Here is a 20,016-nt window from a genome sequence, read left to right on the forward strand (position 1 = left end):
AAGTTCGTAAGCTGAGGTATCACTGTATTCTTGCTGGGTTTCTGTTTGGGTTGTTTTGTGAATCCAATAGAGTACATGTATAGCCAAAATCTGTTTGTGCTGCAATGGGTGCACTGTGAGTAATTGAAATTCTATTATTACGCCAAGAGAGGAAAAGGGGATCTATTCACGCTCTTCCACTGAGCTGTAATTTACGATAAATGGAATTCAGATTTATTTTTTTATATATACATTCCAATCTAAAAAAGAGCTTGGATAGGTCACCCAAGCGCCCCCCAAAGAGGAGGAGTTTCAGCCCCGAAGCTATTTGCAGTAAGAATATTGCACGTGTCAGCTCATCTGATGGAGTAAAACCGACAATAGATAAAAGGGACAAGTTCTTTTGGGGAAAAAAATCATCTTGCCTTGAGGCTGTGAAGCAAGGTTGTAGCTATGACAACAACACGGCTGATGATGCTGAAACTCTTGGTGACTGTCACACAGGTAAGTCATTACTTTGTACATACTCATTAAAAGTGGTCGAAAGTAATAAATTCATCCATACATTTTTGTAATCATTATCCTCACAAGGATCGCGGGGTTTGGAAAATGTATTCACTGTTGTTAGCGTTAGCTTGTTTAGCAATTTATTTGTTACTTCGTTTTTTTTTAAACTTTGTTCAAAAGGTTAGCAAACATTTAAACCGGAAAGCTATTGAAATACACAATGAACAAATTCATGAAACAGCAATAACAAAAATAAGCAGTTCTTTTGATAGTATTTATAGTCGAGAAATGCTAGCAAGCACATTTCTCAGTACGAGCGCTACATAAATTAAACGAAGGAAACCTTCGTGTGCATTGGCCTGTATATGTATTCGTTTAAAAATATATTGTTATACTCTCATTTCAAATCATTTACATTTTTACATTTATTCAATCTCGGCGTTGTCTTTTTTTACACGAGTACTGTATTTAGGCGTGATATGATAGTGCTTTCACCACCTCTGATAACACAACTAATGAGGCCACTTTGATACAATAGGTCACCACGTTTTTTCCCCCTCATCCTCGATATAATATTTCATATGCATCCGTATTGCATAGTGACCTGTCTGTGAGCACAGAGGCTCTTTTGATTTTTTACAGCTTTCATCGAGTTGTGTGGCATGCACACGCTGCTGGCCTCAATCGACAAATTCATTCAGACCTGAAAGAAATACCTTTGTTGAAATCTGTGTTGAGTGAAAGCAATGTGCAGCGCGCTGCTTTTATCCTCTCATGAGAAAATAACCTTTGACCCCCTCACTAGGAATGATGTCCTTGAAATGCATTGATGATGTACTTTATCAACCGTTGGATTTATTCATCTCAATGTTCTGTTATTTTCAGATGTGCACAGCTGAAAATGGTAAAAAAAATAATTATACATTCAGTTTTCTCCATGAAATGAAAATACACCTAGTGTTACCCTGACTTACGACTGTCTCGATTTAAGAGACATTTGGGACTGGCTGACATATATCTTCTCTTTTTGTAAATTTAGCAGCCCCTGACGTGGCCAACATTGTACAGGCCTACTCCAAGCACAGCGACAGCATCACTGTGGTGTTCACAGAGGTTGCCGGGGCGATCAGCTACACCGTAAGGGCAATGTTTCCCAGTGGTGACAACTTCTCAGAAACTACAGTGAACAGTTCCCCAGCAACTATTGTTGGACTCCAGCCGTATACAAACTATGAGCTGAGCATCATGTCAATCAACTCTGGAGGGCGGAGCCAAGTTTCACACTCCATCAAGGCATTGACAGGTTATAATAATACATTTGTGAACATGAATGAGTCTGATTCAGTACAATATCTTCATTGACGAAAACTTTGCTGTATGGCAGGGATCAGTCAAGTAAAATATTTAGAAATGTTTTACAGTGAGAGCCACACGCACGCACACACGCACGCGCGGCCACTTTTCAACAATATGTCACGATCTATTATTTAAAATAACTTTATGATAGTACTCAAAATTAGCATGAATGGTTTTCCGTTCCTCATGATTGGTAAAAATCCAGCCAAACGATCGGAATGCAAGTCAACTTGCCGGCTCCATACGCGAAGTTACTGCGAGCTAGCCTGCATACTGTTCATTAGCTTCCACATTTGCTCTCTGCTGTCTCTCGCAGAAGTATATTGATGCTAACATTAGCATGGAGCTTGTCAAAGTGCCACTGACATTCGACTGTTTCATCAATGATATTATTTCATTGCATTCAACCTGAAATGTACGATACGCGCTTATTTAAAAAGAGGCGCTTACCTGTTTCGACATCAACGGCTACCATCCAATCAAAATTGCTCATTGAACATCAACGACCACCTGAGGTTAGTATCAACCAATCAAAATTGCGCTTTCCGCCAACTGCTGCCCAAACAGGAAATGAACAGCGAAAAAGCGAGAATATGTATTTTGTTTTATCTGCGAGCCATATGTAATCATCAAAAGAACCATATATGGCTCCTGACCCCTGCTGTATGGGATGTCAAAATGTATGACTGATGAACATTTCCAACCAATTTCACTTGGCCAGACTTTTACTTTGGAATCAATTCACTCAAGATGCTAATTTGTGTACAAATACTGCCACAGTCAATGTTGTTCCCATAGAAAAATATCTCTATCTCAATAACTCCGCTGGCCATAAGCGTGTGTCATTTCACGTCTCATTGTCCTTGTCCTGGTAGAAACTGTATCCATTCAAGGTGATGCAGCGTTTTCATAAAATGTAAAAAGAAACCATGAGAACAAGGCGCTGTCCCATCCCCGGGGAGAGCAAAATGACATTGAATCACAGGGACGCTCACTGTTTTACATCTCTTACAAAACAACATACATTTGATGCATCTTTCTATATTTTGTATTCAGTGGTGACGGCGCCTGAGTTGAACACATCCTCCCCTGATGACGGGACAATCCTGGTCATGTGGTCTCACGTTGACAACGCAGTCCTCTACGTGCTTTGCATCATCCAGCAGGGCTCCAGCACACGCCTCAAGGTCAACACCACTGACCACACAATGACTTTCGCTAACCTTGACGCCGGGACAACTTACTGCATCAAGATCAAAGCCTGGGACTCTGAAGGCCGTGCTGGTGATGATCTCACGGTGTGCCAGATCACACGTGAGCGATATATATGCAGTGTTTATGGAAATAGATCCCTAAGTGAAAATCCAGTTTAGCAATGACGTTTTGTTCATTAATGCTCTCTGGATTTATTTTTCATTTTAAGGTCCACAAAGTCCAGATATTGTTCACGTCCAAGTGACTTTTGGTGGGGCCCTCGGAATTACCGTGTACTGGATGTCAGTGAAAGGAGCTGAGGACTACAGAGGCTCTTTTGATTTTTTACAGCTTTCATCGAGTTGTGTGGCATGCACACGCTGCTGGCCTCAATCGACAAATTCATTCAGACCTGAAAGAAATACCTTTGTTGAAATCTGTGTTGAGTGAAAGCAATGTGCAGCGCGCTGCTTTTATCCTCTCATGAGAAAATAACCTTTGACCCCCTCACTAGGAATGATGTCCTTGAAATGCATTGATGATGTACTTTATCAACCGTTGGATTTATTCATCTCAATGTTCTGTTATTTTCAGATGTGCACAGCTGAAAATGGTAAAAAAAATAATTACACATTCAGTTTTCTCCATGAAATGAAAATACACCTAGTGTTACCCTGACTTACGACTGTCTCGATTTAAGAGACATTTGGGACTGGCTGACATATATCTTCTCTTTTTGTAAATTTAGCAGCCCCTGACGTGGCCAACATTGTACAGGCCTACTCCAAGCACAGCGACAGCATCACTGTGGTGTTCACAGAGGTTGCCGGGGCGATCAGCTACACCGTAAGGGCAATGTTTCCCAGTGGTGACAACTTCTCAGAAACTACAGTGAACAGTTCCCCAGCAACTATTGTTGGACTCCAGCCGTATACAAACTATGAGCTGAGCATCATGTCAATCAACTCTGGAGGGCGGAGCCAAGTTTCACACTCCATCAAGGCATTGACAGGTTATAATAATACATTTGTCAAGGTGTAGAAACTGTAGATGGTGAACATGAATGAGTCTGATTCAGTACAATATCTTCATTGACGAAAACTTTGCTGTATGGCAGGGATCAGTCAAGTAAAATATTTAGAAATGTTTTACAGTGAGAGCCACACGCACGCACACACGCACGCGCGGCCACTTTTCAACAATATGTCACGATCTATTATTTAAAATAACTTTATGATAGTACTCAAAATTAGCATGAATGGTTTTCCGTTCCTCATGATTGGTAAAAATCCAGCCAAACGATCGGAATGCAAGTCAACTTGCCGGCTCCATACGCGAAGTTACTGCGAGCTAGCCTGCATACTGTTCATTAGCTTCCACATTTGCTCTCTGCTGTCTCTCGCAGAAGTATATTGATGCTAACATTAGCATGGAGCTTGTCAAAGTGCCACTGACATTCGACTGTTTCATCAATGATATTATTTCATTGCATTCAACCTGAAATGTACGATACGCGCTTATTTAAAAAGAGGCGCTTACCTGTTTCGACATCAACGGCTACCATCCAATCAAAATTGCTCATTGAACATCAACGACCACCTGAGGTTAGTATCAACCAATCAAAATTGCGCTTTCCGCCAACTGCTGCCCAAACAGGAAATGAACAGCGAAAAAGCGAGAATATGTATTTTGTTTTATCTGCGAGCCATATGTAATCATCAAAAGAACCATATATGGCTCCTGACCCCTGCTGTATGGGATGTCAAAATGTATGACTGATGAACATTTCCAACCAATTTCACTTGGCCAGACTTTTACTTTGGAATCAATTCACTCAAGATGCTAATTTGTGTACAAATACTGCCACAGTCAATGTTGTTCCCATAGAAAAATATCTCTATCTCAATAACTCCGCTGGCCATAAGCGTGTGTCATTTCACGTCTCATTGTCCTTGTCCTGGTAGAAACTGTATCCATTCAAGGTGATGCAGCGTTTTCATAAAATGTAAAAAGAAACCATGAGAACAAGGCGCTGTCCCATCCCCGGGGAGAGCAAAATGACATTGAATCACAGGGACGCTCACTGTTTTACATCTCTTACAAAACAACATACATTTGATGCATCTTTCTATATTTTGTATTCAGTGGTGACGGCGCCTGAGTTGAACACATCCTCCCCTGATGACGGGACAATCCTGGTCATGTGGTCTCACGTTGACAACGCAGTCCTCTACGTGCTTTGCATCATCCAGCAGGGCTCCAGCACACGCCTCAAGGTCAACACCACTGACCACACAATGACTTTCGCTAACCTTGACGCCGGGACAACTTACTGCATCAAGATCGAAGCCTGGGACTCTGAAGGCCGTGCTGGTGATGATCTCACGGTGTGCCAGATCACACGTGAGCGATATATATGCAGTGTTTATGGAAATAGATCCCTAAGTGAAAATCCAGTTTAGCAATGATGTTTTGTTCATTAATGCTCTCTGGATTTATTTTTCATTTTAAGGTCCACAAAGTCCAGATATTGTTCACGTCCAAGTGACTTTTGGTGGGGCCCTCGGAATTACCGTGTACTGGATGTCAGTGAAAGGAGCTGAGGACTACCAGGCTTTGACCACTCATGGTCAAAACTGTACAAACACGGCTAGTAACCACTGTTACATCGGCCCGGTGGGATGTGGTCAAAATCACTCGGTCTCTGTCACGGCTTTCAACTCAGCTGGACCCAGTTTTCCCTCACCTCCTGCAAACTACATTACATGTGGGTCTAATTCATTGTCAGTGATGGTCAGTCGGAAACTTTGAACAAAGGCTCAAACACAGGAAGATTGTCTTTTACTGCCGGCAGGGGACGCAGCCATTCATGACAGATGCCCAACCCTCTGCCAAGCTATTTATTGAGAATATATGTACATTTAAGTGATTCATTAATTAAACATAGTCTTCTTGATTTGAATACCACGTCCCTGGACGTCCCAAGCACCAACATCCATAAAACAACAGACCATAGACATTTTAATGGGTTGTCCTTTCCATGAACTGATAGATTTGTAACCTGGCTCATGACCTCTTTCTGTGAAGGAGTTTACTAAATCGTAAATTTGTCTAAGGCCAGATCGCCTACATGAAGATGACAGTTTAACAGGCTGTGTCTTCACTTCAGATTGACCCCCGATTTTCTGTGCTTCCATTGTGAGCCTTCTAAGCATGAAACTTAAATATGATAACTTCTATTCTGTTTATTATCTACACTCATCCATTCATACTGTCTATCTGACACTGTTCCTATATCTTCATCACTTTCCTTCTATGTGTCAGACCCTTGTCCCCCAGACAACGTCTGGGTGGAGGAATCCCAATCTGACAACTGCTCAGTTCTCTGGGATGAGGTCCCGGTTGTGGAGTTCTACATGGCTTTCATAAAGAGGGATGACGGTACCGAGATGTTTTGCAACACCACTGGAACCAGCTGCCACTTCTTGTGTGTGTGTGGTTTTACGTACCTCACCAGCGTCTTCCCCTACAACCAGGCTGGCTCCAGTCCTTTTGCACATGTGCGGAACTACACCACCAGTAGGGATCACACATGTTAACTAATATATTAGTAGAAATGCAAAGAAAAAAAGGCTTTAATTTTACCCATCATGACAATTTTTCTACCCTTCTTCATCTCCTATCAGTTCCATGCTGCCCAGAGGATGTTGTATTGATGTCTGTTTCGACTGAAACCCTGCAGATTATGTGGGCACCGGTTAAAGGGTCAGATCTTTACCAGACGACAGCAAAGCAGGTCGACCAGGTCATCAGCTGTCATGACACGGCGCCGGTGTGCACGCTGTCAGATTTGAAGTGCAACAGAGTTTATTCTGTGGCGGTCAGCCCATGTAGCGAACTGCGAGGGTGCAACGGCACATGCCCGACACGCATACACGAGACAGGTAATTCACTGATGTGGCAATGAATAAAGACAACTGATGGTCTGCGGACACATTTATGGGGTTCTGGAAAAAACAATTAGCAATAAATTACACCGGTGCCACCAATCAGTCCATCTTAAATCATCTTTCCCCATTGAAATGAATGGAAATGCAATTAATCTGTTCTTATTCTGCTGGACTCATTCATTGAGCTCATCTGTAACGTCAAACCTTTGTATGTCAGCAGCTATACGTCTGTGTAAGTTCTCAGTCGTACAGGAGTGGTCCATGATGAGATGATGAAAAGGTTTCTTCAGCCGTCATCTGTACTTCTTTGAAGGTGTCGGATGTTTCGCTTCTTATCCAAGAGGCTTCGTCAGCGAACTAAAATCTTTTTCTGGTAGTTTTGGCCCTATATATATATATATATATATATATATATATATATATATATATACCTACTGTCCAGACGTGGCGGTGCCAGACTCTGCTATGATTAGTCCCTGCTCGAAGGTTGGGGGGAGCAGAGGACTTCTCCCTGCGGCTACACTGATTACTTCTATTGTCCTGAGTGATTGCTTCTATTGTCCTGCGTGACTATGGGGTCTACGACTGTCCTCTTGGATAAGAATCGAAACGTCCAACACCTTCAAAGAAGTATGGATGACGGCTGAAGAAACCTTCTCATCGATGTCAGCAGCTAGTATCATAATCTAGTTGTACATTTATTTTTTTCATTCTTTTTGGAATAGAAGAGTCGAATCATAAGTCTCAGTTTTTGAGACCTTCAATGTCCTGCCTGTCTGCAGCTCCATGTTCGCCAGAGATTCTGAATATCACACAGATCAACCAGTCCTCATACCGAGTCCTTTTCACTACCTCAAATACCCAGAAGACAGACTACACCATCACTGCCACCGGGCGGTACGATACTCACACTTGCTTTGGAAGGAACATGTCCTGTGAGTTAACACGGTTGCCCTGCGGTTCCACGTACGAGATCACAGCCGTGGCGACCGCAAACACAGGACGGAGTCTACCCGGGTACAGTCGCATTTTAGAAACAGGTACTTCAAAATTGCTCACCCAAGACAAAAGTAAAGCCTCCACGTTCTTTCATTTGAATCAGTACGTTGTTTCTCCCCGAGGTCCTTGCTGTCCTGCGTCCATGAATGTCACCCAAGTCACGCAGTCAATGACAAATGTGACCTGGTCGGCTAGCCGTGGAGCTCGCTCCTACATCGCCACGCTAGCTTTGTCACACGGACATGTCAGGTGTCGCACAGTGGATATCCAATGCTTGATGGGATGTATCAGCTGCGGGACAAAGTACAGCGTCGACTTGGAAGCCATCAGCAGCACTGGAAGCACATCAGAGTGTAAATATGGCGGCTTCTCATCAAGTGAGGACACCAACATGGTGGATGAGTAGAAATGCAAAGAAAAAAAGGCTTTAATTTTACCCATCATGACAATTTTTCTACCCTTCTTCATCTCCTATCAGTTCCATGCTGCCCAGAGGATGTTGTATTGATGTCTGTTTCGACTGAAACCCTGCAGATTATGTGGGCACCGGTTAAAGGGTCAGATCTTTACCAGACGACAGCAAAGCAGGTCGACCAGGTCATCAGCTGTCATGACACGGCGCCGGTGTGCACGCTGTCAGATTTGAAGTGCAACAGAGTTTATTCTGTGGCGGTCAGCCCATGTAGCGAACTGCGAGGGTGCAACGGCACATGCCCGACACGCATACACGAGACAGGTAATTCACTGATGTGGCAATGAATAAAACAACTGATGGTCTGCGGACACATTTATGGGGTTCTGGAAAAAACAATTAGCAATAAATTACACCGGCGCCACCAATCAGTCCATCTTAAATCATCTTTCCCCATTGAAATGAATGGAAATGCAATTAATCTGTTCTTATTCTGCTGGACTCGTTCATTGAGCTCATCTGTAACGTCAAACCTTTGTATGTCAGCAGCTATACGTCTGTGTAAGTTCTCAGTCGTACAGGAGTGGTCCATCGATGAGAAGGTTTCTTCAGCCGTCATCTGTACTTCTTTGAAGGTGTCGGATGTTTCGCTTCTTATCCAAGAGGCTTCGTCAGCGAACTAAAATCTTTTTCTGGTAGTTTTGGCCCTATATATATATATATATATATATATATATATATATATATATATATCCCTACTGTCCAGACGTGGCGGTGCCAGACTCTGCTATGATTAGTCCCTGCTCGAAGGTTGGGGGGAGCAGAGGACTTCTCCCTGCGGCTACACTGATTACTTCTATTGTCCTGAGTGATTGCTTCTATTGTCCTGCGTGACTATGGGGTCTACGACTGTCCTCTTGGATAAGAATCGAAACGTCCAACACCTTCAAAGAAGTATAGATGACGGCTGAAGAAACCTTCTCATCGATGTCAGCAGCTAGTATCATAATCTAGTTGTACATTTATTTTTTTCATTCTTTTTGGAATAGAAGAGTCGAATAAGTCTCAGTTTTTGAGACCTTCAATGTCCTGCCTGTCTGCAGCTCCATGTTCGCCAGAGATTCTGAATATCACACAGATCAACCAGTCCTCATACCGAGTCCTTTTCACTACCTCAAATACCCAGAAGACAGACTACACCATCACTGCCACCGGGCGGTACGATACTCACACTTGCTTTGGAAGGAACATGTCCTGTGAGTTAACACGGTTGCCCTGCGGTTCCACATACGAGATCACAGCCGTGGCGACCGCAAACACAGGACGGAGTCTACCCGGGTACAGTCGCATTTTAGAAACAGGTACTTCAAAATTGCTCACCCAAGACAAAAGTAAAGCCTCCACGTTCTTTCATTTGAATCAGTACGTTGTTTCTCCCCGAGGTCCTTGCTGTCCTGCGTCCATGAATGTCACCCAAGTCACGCAGTCAATGACAAATGTGACCTGGTCGGCTAGCCGTGGAGCTCGCTCCTACATCGCCACGCTAGCTTTGTCACACGGACATGTCAGGTGTCGCACAGTGGATATCCAATGCTTGATGGGATGTATCAGCTGCGGGACAAAGTACAGCGTCGACTTGGAAGCCATCAGCAGCACTGGAAGCACATCAGAGTGTAAATATGGCGGCTTCTCATCAAGTGAGGACACCAACATGGTGGATGATCTTTTCAATAAAGGGATTATGAATGTAGCGCCACACCTCTGGCTCAAAATGCTGATCTGAACTCGCTCCCAGGTGCCTGCTGCCCGACCAATGTCAAACTGTATCGCTGGGCGAACAACTCCCTCAGGGTGTATTGGGACTCCTCCTGGACACCCCAGATGCAGGAGCACACGGTGGAGTTATACGGAACAGCTGCCAACTATACTTGCCACGCGACTGCCAACAGCAAACATTGCGACATCCAGGAGGAAAGCTGCGGGGACGTCTACACGGTGGTGGCGGCGCCAATTGGACCCAGCGGAGTTAAAGTGAAGTTCTGTCAGCAGAGGACATACTCAGGTCAGTTCACATTCACACCAACAGCCAATTTAGAGTCTACAATGAAAAAAGGAAAAAAATAAGAATACAACACTAACATTTAATAACTCATTCACTGGCAGACGATATGCAAAACTGTGTCCACTCTAGTGCCAGGGTTTTTGTCATTTTCACTCGAATTGCAGGACCCACAGAATATTGACTTTTAGGACTACATAAACATGCAGAATCAAAAAGCTTTTAATAGTCCCACAATGGGGACATTTGCAATCTACAACAGCACAGTTTAAAGAGGAGGGGTCAAAAAGATGAAAAATAAAACTAAGTATTGTATGTACAAATGAGAATGACAGTGCAAAGTATGAAAATACAGAATAAATAATATGTATATGATATACATAACTGTAATGACTACATAATGTGGCTGTGCTATTTACCATTCATAAGTCCAGTTTTTTTTCAATGCAGCATAAGAAACCTTAGACTCTTTTTTTCATCAGAAAAAAAGTTAATTCCTAAGTTATATGGGTCTGGAGTTATCTGAGCATGAAATGGGGGCGGTTGTATAAAATACAATACACACATATTGATTTATAATGCGCTTTAACAACAGTTGAAGCTGTGGAAGGGAAAAACATTGCCAGAGGTCTGACCAGCGCTTTATTGGCACCTCCCTGCAAGAAAAACCAAAACCAGAACAAATTCGTCACATTTTTCAATTCCCGAATAAATTAGACGAATGAGCTAAATTCAACAAATGAGTTAAATGTCCTTTCTATGCCATGTACATGTATTTTTGTTTTTGTGTTATTCTTATAGTTCCTTGCCCAGGATTTAACGGCGGCATTGGTAAGTAAGCGAGATTTCTCCAATTTTCACTTGACGGACTTTCGAAAAACATGTCATCTCTCTCTCCAGTGATCTCCCGGGGAAGAAGAAGCCTCAAGTAAAGGTCGGTAAATTTCATGTGGATCGTCTTGGATGACTTATGCAAGCCTCTGACAAAGCTGAGATTGTTGCACGCGTGAAAGCTATTGATAAAAGCAGGACGGGGGCCATTGTTTTGCTTGGCAACTTGACGCGCTAACTTGTAACCGTATCACCGGCTTCCATAAAACTGTAAATAACTGTGCCCATAGAGGTTTTGGTCACAATGTAGGAGGAAAACAAAGCTAATGACAATAACCATGTTTGCAACATCGATGACTTCTTCCGCCATTACCTGTGGGACTCCCGACAGAAACTTGGTCATGAGATTGTAAATGTGACTAAAACAGATGTAAAGGTGCTGACACGTCATGAGTTTGGGATGTAAGACGATAAGCTGCTTAATGTATACGCAAATCTGCAAACAATATGATGGTTATTGAGCATTGATGAGCTCTGAGGTGCCATTACAAATTTTTTTCTGTTTGCAACCCTCAGGGAGTCTCCGAACAACGCCACAGCATGGAGGAGGACTGTGATTACAGCCACTTTGCATGTTCCGCTATACATGGATGAAATACTATATGCACCTATTTAGGAATGTTATATCCCATCACTGCTGTTTGCAGAGAGATATGTATGTATGGATTATGTCTTTTGTTGGAAAGTGATTTTTTTTTTAAAGAAACATTATTATCAACTTTTTTTAATGATAGCAAAATCTGACAAAATTGTCATCATTTATTGGCCTGTGAGTTTTCAAAATTCCAGTCAAAATAACCTGAGGATGGGAGTAGCACCAGTGCCGAAATGGAACTGTAAACCTGATGTATAGCCTTTGATAATTTTTTTAACCCAACCTCTTCGCCCCGAAATTTTAGGTGTAAGCATTAATCAAGGTCAATTGATGAAGTGGGTGGGAATACTTTGTGAGTTTGGACGCTGGAAGTTGTCAAATGACAATAAAGGATTGTTTTTAATCAAACACACACCTGTAAGTTGATCATCTTATTTGGTGTGAGAGCTTATGTGATGCCGACTGTTTAAACTCGACACTCGGCAGTACAGTGGTATTGAACATATGAGCCCTAAAAACGTTTTTACTTAAAAAGCTAATAGATAGCTAATAGATAGACAGCTATACAGCAGGCTAGCTAGCCAAATAACTACGGTAATAGATAACTAGATAGCTAGCCAGCTAGCAAATAGATAGCCAGCTAGGTATTTAACAAGGTAGCTCGCTAGCAAATAGATAGCCAGCCAGATAGCAAATAGATAGGCAGCTAGGTAGTTATTTATCTCGCTAAGTAGTTAACTAGATAGCCAGCTAAGTAGTTAACTAGATAGCCTGCTATGTAGCCAACTAGATAGATTAGCTCATTAGAAGACCATTTCAAACCCACCACCACTAGGAATATATATGCAGGTCTCTTGTTCACTAATTTATCATCACTAAAAAGTACCAATACTACCAATTTTATGTATTGGCTGTCAAAAACATTGAATGGCCTTTGCTGTTTTACAGGGTGGCTTTGGTTTAATCGTGGAATATGATGGAGTGTTTTCTGGAAGAACGTCATTGGACACTTGGCAGGCTATACAAAGCAAATCATATTATGTTACAAGTGAAAATCTGTAATGTATTTTTCATAAAAATGTGCAGATGAAGACCAAAATCCCGCTAGATGGTCTACACGTGTCTTATTTGTGTGTCAAACATCAACTGGACTTGTTTTCAAACTATTGTAATGGTTAAGTTAATGCAAGAGGTGTGAATGGAAGATTGGGTGGACAAGTGCAAGTTCTCCCCCCACATAATCGTCCCCTTTTGCTTCCTTCTCATGATAATAGTGCGCCCGCAGGCATCCACCTGTCCTCATTTTGAAACACTCTGATTGGTTCCCGCTGAGTGTATCTACACTACTTGGTTGGAAAAGATTTCAGATCGCCCCTTGAAACGGGCAGATGAGGAAAGTACAAACGGATATAAACTCTTCAGCGAATGAAAACACGATTGGATAACATGTGGATGTTTTTATCAGCCACCCTTCTGTGTGTTATACAGGTAACTGGACATTTTGCTTTGTCATATATTTTTTATTATTATGACTTTTTTTTAATTCTTGAACTGTTGTTTCCTCATTTTTTTAGGTGCAACAAGTTTTGACAACAGGTGAGTGCAGTCAACTCCAAAATTAATGTTAGATCTATTATTAATAAACATAATTGTATATAAAATGTATTTTAATTGTGTTCACAGCGTTATTACTCCATGCTTTTGCTCTTCTATGTTCGTTGTCTCGTAAAGTGAAACCTCAGTTTACGAACTAAATTGGTTTCCAGAAAGTGTGTGTCAGGCGAAAAGTGTGTCTTCCAAACATTAATTTCCCATAGGAAACCATTAAAAATGATAATAATCCATTTCTAGGTCCGCATAAAACAATTTTCTACTAAGCAAACCTTAAAATTACATAAAATCTACCTCATTTTATATATAATAAATGTGCTATTGTATTCTAATTAAAGAGATAAACTGTACTGTATAATAAAGTCGCTTTATTTACCTTTGTGATGGTCGTTGATAATTGACTCTTGATGATATCCGAGTGAAGTAGCCGTGCTTTCTCGTTGATAATACCCTTACTAACACAGTCCCCTGCGAGCTGCTTTTCATTTATCCAAATCAACAGAAGTTTTTCATCCTCTTCTACTGCCTGAGACCATTGCTTAGACAACACAGAAACACCCTTAGCCACATGTAGCGAACAACATTAGCATACTGGTACGAGGATGCTAAGTCACAGAAACGCAAACCTCGTTCGTGTTTTTCAATGATCTCCTTCTTCTGCTCGACCGTAATTTTGTTATGTGTCTTCTTTGGCTGAACACGAGCCTGTGGTGGGGTCTTTTTCGGTCCCAAAAAAGCAAAAGTATCCACTTGATAGCAAACCACGTATGCACCCAGAGAAAGGGTGTGTGGAAAAGTAGTCCGTCAGCCAAAGTGGCGCTGTTCGGCCGTGTGGTTTGGTGTTCTTCAGCCGAAAACTAGCCATTGTGGCACTCCGTGTTTTCCGGAAAACTAGTTTGTATGCTAAGATTACATTCTCGCAAATGTAATGTTCGTAAGGCGAAAAGTTCGGTAGCTAAAGCGTTCGTAAGCCTAGGTATCACTGTATTGAATAATGGTTTTTACCCAGCATTAAACTGCTGATGATCTCAATTTTAATAACCCCAATTTCCTTTTTTAAAAAATATTTTCAGGATGTAGCATTGTGTCAGTGACTTCTCCTTCAGCGTCATCACTGAATGTCGAATGGAGCGAAGACATCGGAGCTTCGGTATATTTACTGGACTTACGAGTGGTCAACTCCACCAGTATCGCCCCTGTGGTGGTGATGCCGTACCCACCCAGCACTCAGAGGCTGGTTCAGGGATTACGACCCGGCCACACATACCTTGTCACGGTCAAGGTCTTAGCGTCTTACGTTGTTGTGTGCACAGACACTTACGAAACCATGACAGGTAGATATTGTTAAAAACCAGATGAGTGTTATTTTCAAAGCTTTTCTCATACTCAGTTTCTTGCCTTCTCGCAGTACCGGCGACATCTCAGATCACATTTTCCAGAGCTGTTTCAAGTACCTCCATCACATTTGAGTGGTCGAGCGTGTTCGGGGCCGATCGCTACACTTTATATGTAGAGGAGTTATTCAGCTTCCCCTCAAACAAATACAACCAGACCTTCACGACCTTGAGCGGGCACGTGGACGGCTTGACTCCATTGACTACATACAACTGTTACATTTATGCGTCCAACGCAGCAGGAAGAGCTGCCAAAAGTAACATTAGGACAATCACCACCTGTAAGTTTATTGTGGGTTTTAAAACAACTACAGTGAGACCTCAATTTATGAACTTAATTGGTTCCCAGACAGAGTGTGTAAGGTGAAAAGTGTGTATCTCAAAAGAAAAATCCCATAGGAAACCATTAAAATGGGAATAATCCATTCCCCCGGGTTTGCATAAAATATACTTTTCAACTAAATAAGCCTTAAAACTACACACAACATACCTTTTTCTATGTATAATAAATGTGCTATTGTATTGTAATGAAAGAAATACACTGCATTGTATCAAAGTCACTTTATTTACATTTGTGATTGTCATTTATGGCTTGATGGAATGGCGTTGGAGGTCGAAGGTCAAATGGAATTGCTGTTTGGAAAGAGGCGCATTACATGAGGACTGTAGTTAAAGAAATAATCTGTGCTGTAAAATAAAGTATTATTTACCTTTTTGATGGTCGTTGATGGCTTATGGAAGGAGAGTCACCTTCCATAAGGACTGTTGGTAACTTAACTTCTGGTGCTGTTCGGTCGTGTGCTTCCGCCGAAGATCACTCCGCCAGCTGTGGTGGGTGTGTATTATGAAAATAGTGCTTATTATAAGGTTTAATTTTCATCAATTTGACGTTTGTAAGACGATAACTTTGTAAGATAAGGTTTTTGTAAGTTGAGGTCTCACTGTATTGCGGTTTTGTTACGTTGCCACTCCATTAGCATTTATTTGTATTTCATCTCCAAAGTGGTGCAGCCGCCAACTGGTGTGAGTCTCGTCTCGACCGGAAAGAACACAGCTCAAGTGACGTGGGACTCTGTGTATAAAGTACTGCTTTATCAAGTGACTGTGAGCGACAACGAAAATCCTAGCAACGCGCCCGTCATCATGAACACATCGTCCACAAGCATGGATATAAGTAATCTAGAACCCTGCTCCACCTACACCGTTGGCGTATCGTCGGTCAACGTGTTCTTAGTACCGGGGGAGGCTTCCAATGTCACACACACAACAACCAGTGAGTATTTTGAGTCGGGCATTTGACTGAAATTCTTTTACTCTTTAACTCATTCACTGCCCAACCATGTGCAAAAATGTGTCCTCTCCAGTGCCGGGGTTTTTGCCATTTTCACTCAAATTGCAAGACCCACAGAATATTGAGTTTTAGGACTACATAAACATTCAATGTAGCGTAAGAAACCTTAGACCAAGGGTGTCAAAGTCATTTTACCACAGACCACATCGTAGTTACGGTTTCCTCTCAAGGGCCATTATGAATTTGGGGAAACCATTCGAATGTTTCATCTCCTCCATATATGACATACAGAACGTACAACAAATTAACGAATAACTCATTTTCAAATCTGAAGTCAAGAATAATGACTGTTATTGTGATTTACATGGAACTACAGCAAAGTCTCGTTATATCGATATTCTCGGGAGTCCGAAAAAATATTGATATAACCGGGACTATCGATATATCCGACCCTGCGCGCATGTAATTTTTTCCTTGCGTTCATAGAAATAGTATCGTAATAAGCGGTACTATCGATATAACAGATATCGATATAACGAGACTTTACTGTATTTCAAATTTTGAGTCGAACCTTAGGAAGCATCGTTGAATTTCACAAATTTTATTTGCTTTCGCGAATAAAATGAGGTGGTTAGCCAGATTTGGCCCGTGGGCCTTGACTTTGACATCTACGCCTTAGACTCTTTTCTTTCAGCAGAAAAAAAGTTAATTCCTAAGTTATATGGGTCTGGAGTTATATGATATTGAAATGGGGGCATATCTACAAAATACAATACATACATATTGATTTATATAGCGCTTTAACACTAGTTGAAGTTGTAACAAAGCGTGAACATGGACAAAAGGCAAATGCTGCCCCCTCGTGGAAGGTAAAAAACATTGCCAGAGGTCTGACCAGCTCTTTATCAGCATCCCCCCCAAGAAAAAAAAAACCCAAACAAATTCGGGAATGTCCCTTGACATCACACTTTTCGATTCTCGAATAAGTTTGGGAATGGCAGCGAATTAGGCAAAAGAGGGTTCGGTTCAGTGGATGTGAACCATACGTGGCAAATGCCGGGGAGGGAAAAACCTTGCTAGAGGTCTGATCAGCGCTTTATTGGCACCCGCTCCAGCAAGAAAAAACAAAATCCGAAGAAATTCAGGAATGGCGCTCCACGTCGTGCTTTTCAATTCTTGAATAAATTCAGGAATGGCAGTGAAGTGAGTTAAGGGCAAGATTATTCCAATTCAATGATTACAATACAATACGGTTACAACAAGCGCAAATAATGAATTTGGTAATGGCAGTGAATTAGTTACGGTTCAAACTCTGCCGTCCACGCCACTAAACACTTTTTTGAAAGGTGCTTATAAATGAAATGTATTATTATTATAAACACTTTCTACCTTATTTCTCATCTTATTTAGCCATCAATCCTGTGACGTCCATCACGGTGGTTTACAGTTGCTCCAGCGGTATGGTGACAGTAACATGGGATTTGGTATTCGGTGCCAACTTGTACCGAGCCACGGCTGTCGACCGCACTGGCGCGTCACTCAACTGTACCTCAGCCTCCACCAGCTGCCAGATCACCATGCTCAATTGCGGCGAGCACTACACGGTCCACGTCGCGGCAATCTCGGACGACTGCGAGAGCATCGCCAACACCTCCACCATATTTGAGACATGTGAGTGCTGCTGGCGTGATCTTCGCCAACACCTTTTTTTCTTGTTTTACTTTGTTCGATGTCATAACCCGATAAGTCGCCCCAGTGGGATTTTGTTTAGCTTCCTCCTATTGTCAGCTTTGACTCCTTTCTCACAGTCACACCCTCTCATTCGTCAATACGAATGGATACCCGACACCATCAATCTGAGTTCTATTGAAGGGAAGGGTGATATCTCAAAGCTCAGTTATCATATCACGGGGGAAGCACGCAATCTGCTCAAGGGAGTTTAATGTATTTTTAAGTGACGTGAGCCTGCAATGTAACCAAAGGAGAAAAATACAAAGATGATTGATCTCCACTTTTCTAAGTCGCATACACCAATTTCCTGTTCTCCTTTCCCCAGTGCCTTGCGCACCAGCTCACCCTCAGACCAACCACGACTGCTCAAGCAATGTGATCCTCTTCAGCTGGGAGCCAACCAACAACACATTTTACTACGTGGCCACGGCGAAAGACAACAATGGCCAAATGACTGAATGCCGGACACAAGACAACGCTTGCTTCTTTACCAACACAGGCTGTGGTCAATTCTATTCATACACCGTCTACGCTGTCAGTTCGGAATGCAACAGTGAAGTTAGCTCACCTGAGTTCGTCCGGACCTGTGAGTACTACTTCATCTACCTATTAGAAATACAGTACATGATAGTTCACACATTTAAAATTGTGTAACCCCACTATATCAGTTTATTTATTTATTTTTTATTTATTTTTTATCCTATCTTATCTATTTCTATCACTATATCTCTCTATCTCTCTGTCTCTCTCTATATTTCTCTCTCTCTCTCTCTCTCTCTCTCTCTCTCTCTCTCTCTCAGTCTTTCTCTTTCTCTCTTTCTCTTTTTCTCTCTTTCTCTATTTTTTCTTCCTCTCTCTCTCTCTCTCTCTCTCTCTCTCGCTCTCTCTCTCTCTCTCTCTCTCTCTCTCTCTTGCTCTCTATCTCTTTCTCTATCACTCTCTGTCTTTCTCTCGCCCTTTCTCTTTTTTTTCTTTGTCTCTCTCTTTTGCTCTCTCTCCCCTTCTCTCTTTTTCTCACCTTTTTCTTTCTCTCTTTCTCTTTTTCTCTCTTTCTCTATTTTTCTCTATTTTTTCTTCCTCTCTCTCTCTCTCTCTCTATCTCTCTCGCTCTCTCTCTTTTCTCTCTCTCTCTCTCTCTCTCTCTATCTCTTTCTCGTCACTCTCTGTCTTTCTCTCGCCCTTTTCTTTCTCTCGCTCTCTCACTTTCTCTTTCTCTCTCTCTGTCTCTCTTTCTCTCTTTCTCTTTCTCTCTTTCTCTTTCTTTCTCTCTCTCTGTCTCTCTTTCTCTCTCTCTCTGTCTCTCTTTCTCGTTCTCTCTCTCTCTTTCTCTCTCTCTTTCTCTCTTTCTCTCTCTCTTTCTCTCTCTTTCTCTCTCTTTTCTCTCTCTCTGACTCTTCTCTCTCTCTGTCCATAAGCATCCTGGACAACTGTGGTTGATGCAATATTTTTTTCAGCAACTTGTATCCAGCTCATGTGAAAAATATGCAATGTATCCTTCACATTATTGAAATAAATCGGAACATTATTTATAAGTTAGTAAAAAGTGCATTTTTATATCCCCAAATGAACATTAAAGAAGACTGAACATTTCCAGTCTTTTAGGCTGCCACCTGATATGCTTATGGATGTTTTTATTCCTCTTCCTCCTCAACAACTGTGGAAGAAAATGTGTATTTTCTGACACTAACTCAATCTCTCTTTCTGCCAGCTCCGTGTCTCCCCGCAAATGTACACACAGCAGCAGAATGTCACTCCGAAACCTTGATTACTACCTGGGACTCAGCAGCAGGAGCTCTGTCCTACACGATAGAAGCACAGGGCAACATAGGAGAAACCTACAACTGCACCTCCTCGTCCAACAGTTGCGCAGTGACCGGCGTGCCTTGCGGGGAACACCTCAGCGTGTGGATCGTGGCGTCCAATGACAACTGCTCCACTGACAGAGTTCTGGGAGAGGTGGCGCAGACTGGTTGGTAATTTTGAGTTAAAAGATTCTCAAATGGGTTATGGACTGGGCTATCTAGTGCTTGATCAGTGGATTACCATG

General features: G+C 42.1%; 2 protein-coding genes across 2 annotated transcripts in view; both read left to right on the forward strand.

Annotated features, from left to right (window-relative positions):
* Nucleotides 1-432: 432 nt before the first annotated feature.
* Nucleotides 433-12,305, forward strand: fndc7a (fibronectin type III domain containing 7a). Its single transcript, XM_089008663.1, has 15 exons — nucleotides 433-483; nucleotides 1,372-1,390; nucleotides 1,526-1,645; nucleotides 2,899-3,156; nucleotides 3,785-4,048; nucleotides 5,182-5,439; nucleotides 5,549-5,803; nucleotides 6,361-6,615; nucleotides 6,723-6,980; nucleotides 7,769-8,026; nucleotides 8,108-8,362; nucleotides 10,193-10,459; nucleotides 11,258-11,287; nucleotides 11,357-11,394; nucleotides 11,864-12,305. The coding sequence occupies exons 1-14, from the start codon at nucleotides 433-435 to the stop codon at nucleotides 11,386-11,388; spliced, it is 2,580 nt and encodes an 859-aa protein (XP_088864789.1). The 3' UTR covers nucleotides 11,389-11,394; nucleotides 11,864-12,305.
* A 1,019-nt stretch (nucleotides 12,306-13,324) lies between these two features.
* The window catches only part of LOC148891297 (uncharacterized), a 36,784-nt gene continuing 30,092 nt past the window's right edge, over nucleotides 13,325-20,016 (forward strand). The window contains exons 1-8 of the mRNA XM_089008608.1: nucleotides 13,325-13,430; nucleotides 13,517-13,538; nucleotides 14,627-14,887; nucleotides 14,962-15,228; nucleotides 15,951-16,220; nucleotides 17,649-17,909; nucleotides 18,295-18,555; nucleotides 19,678-19,938. Of these exons, the coding sequence (XP_088864734.1) occupies nucleotides 13,368-13,430; nucleotides 13,517-13,538; nucleotides 14,627-14,887; nucleotides 14,962-15,228; nucleotides 15,951-16,220; nucleotides 17,649-17,909; nucleotides 18,295-18,555; nucleotides 19,678-19,938 (1,666 nt within the window). The 5' untranslated portion in view covers nucleotides 13,325-13,367. The remainder of the gene's footprint in view (nucleotides 13,431-13,516; nucleotides 13,539-14,626; nucleotides 14,888-14,961; nucleotides 15,229-15,950; nucleotides 16,221-17,648; nucleotides 17,910-18,294; nucleotides 18,556-19,677; nucleotides 19,939-20,016) is intronic.

This window comes from Hippocampus bargibanti, linkage group LG11, assembly GCF_051943395.1.
Source record: "Hippocampus bargibanti isolate YZ-2025 linkage group LG11, ASM5194339v1, whole genome shotgun sequence".
NCBI classification, from domain to species: domain Eukaryota; kingdom Metazoa; phylum Chordata; class Actinopteri; order Syngnathiformes; family Syngnathidae; genus Hippocampus; species Hippocampus bargibanti.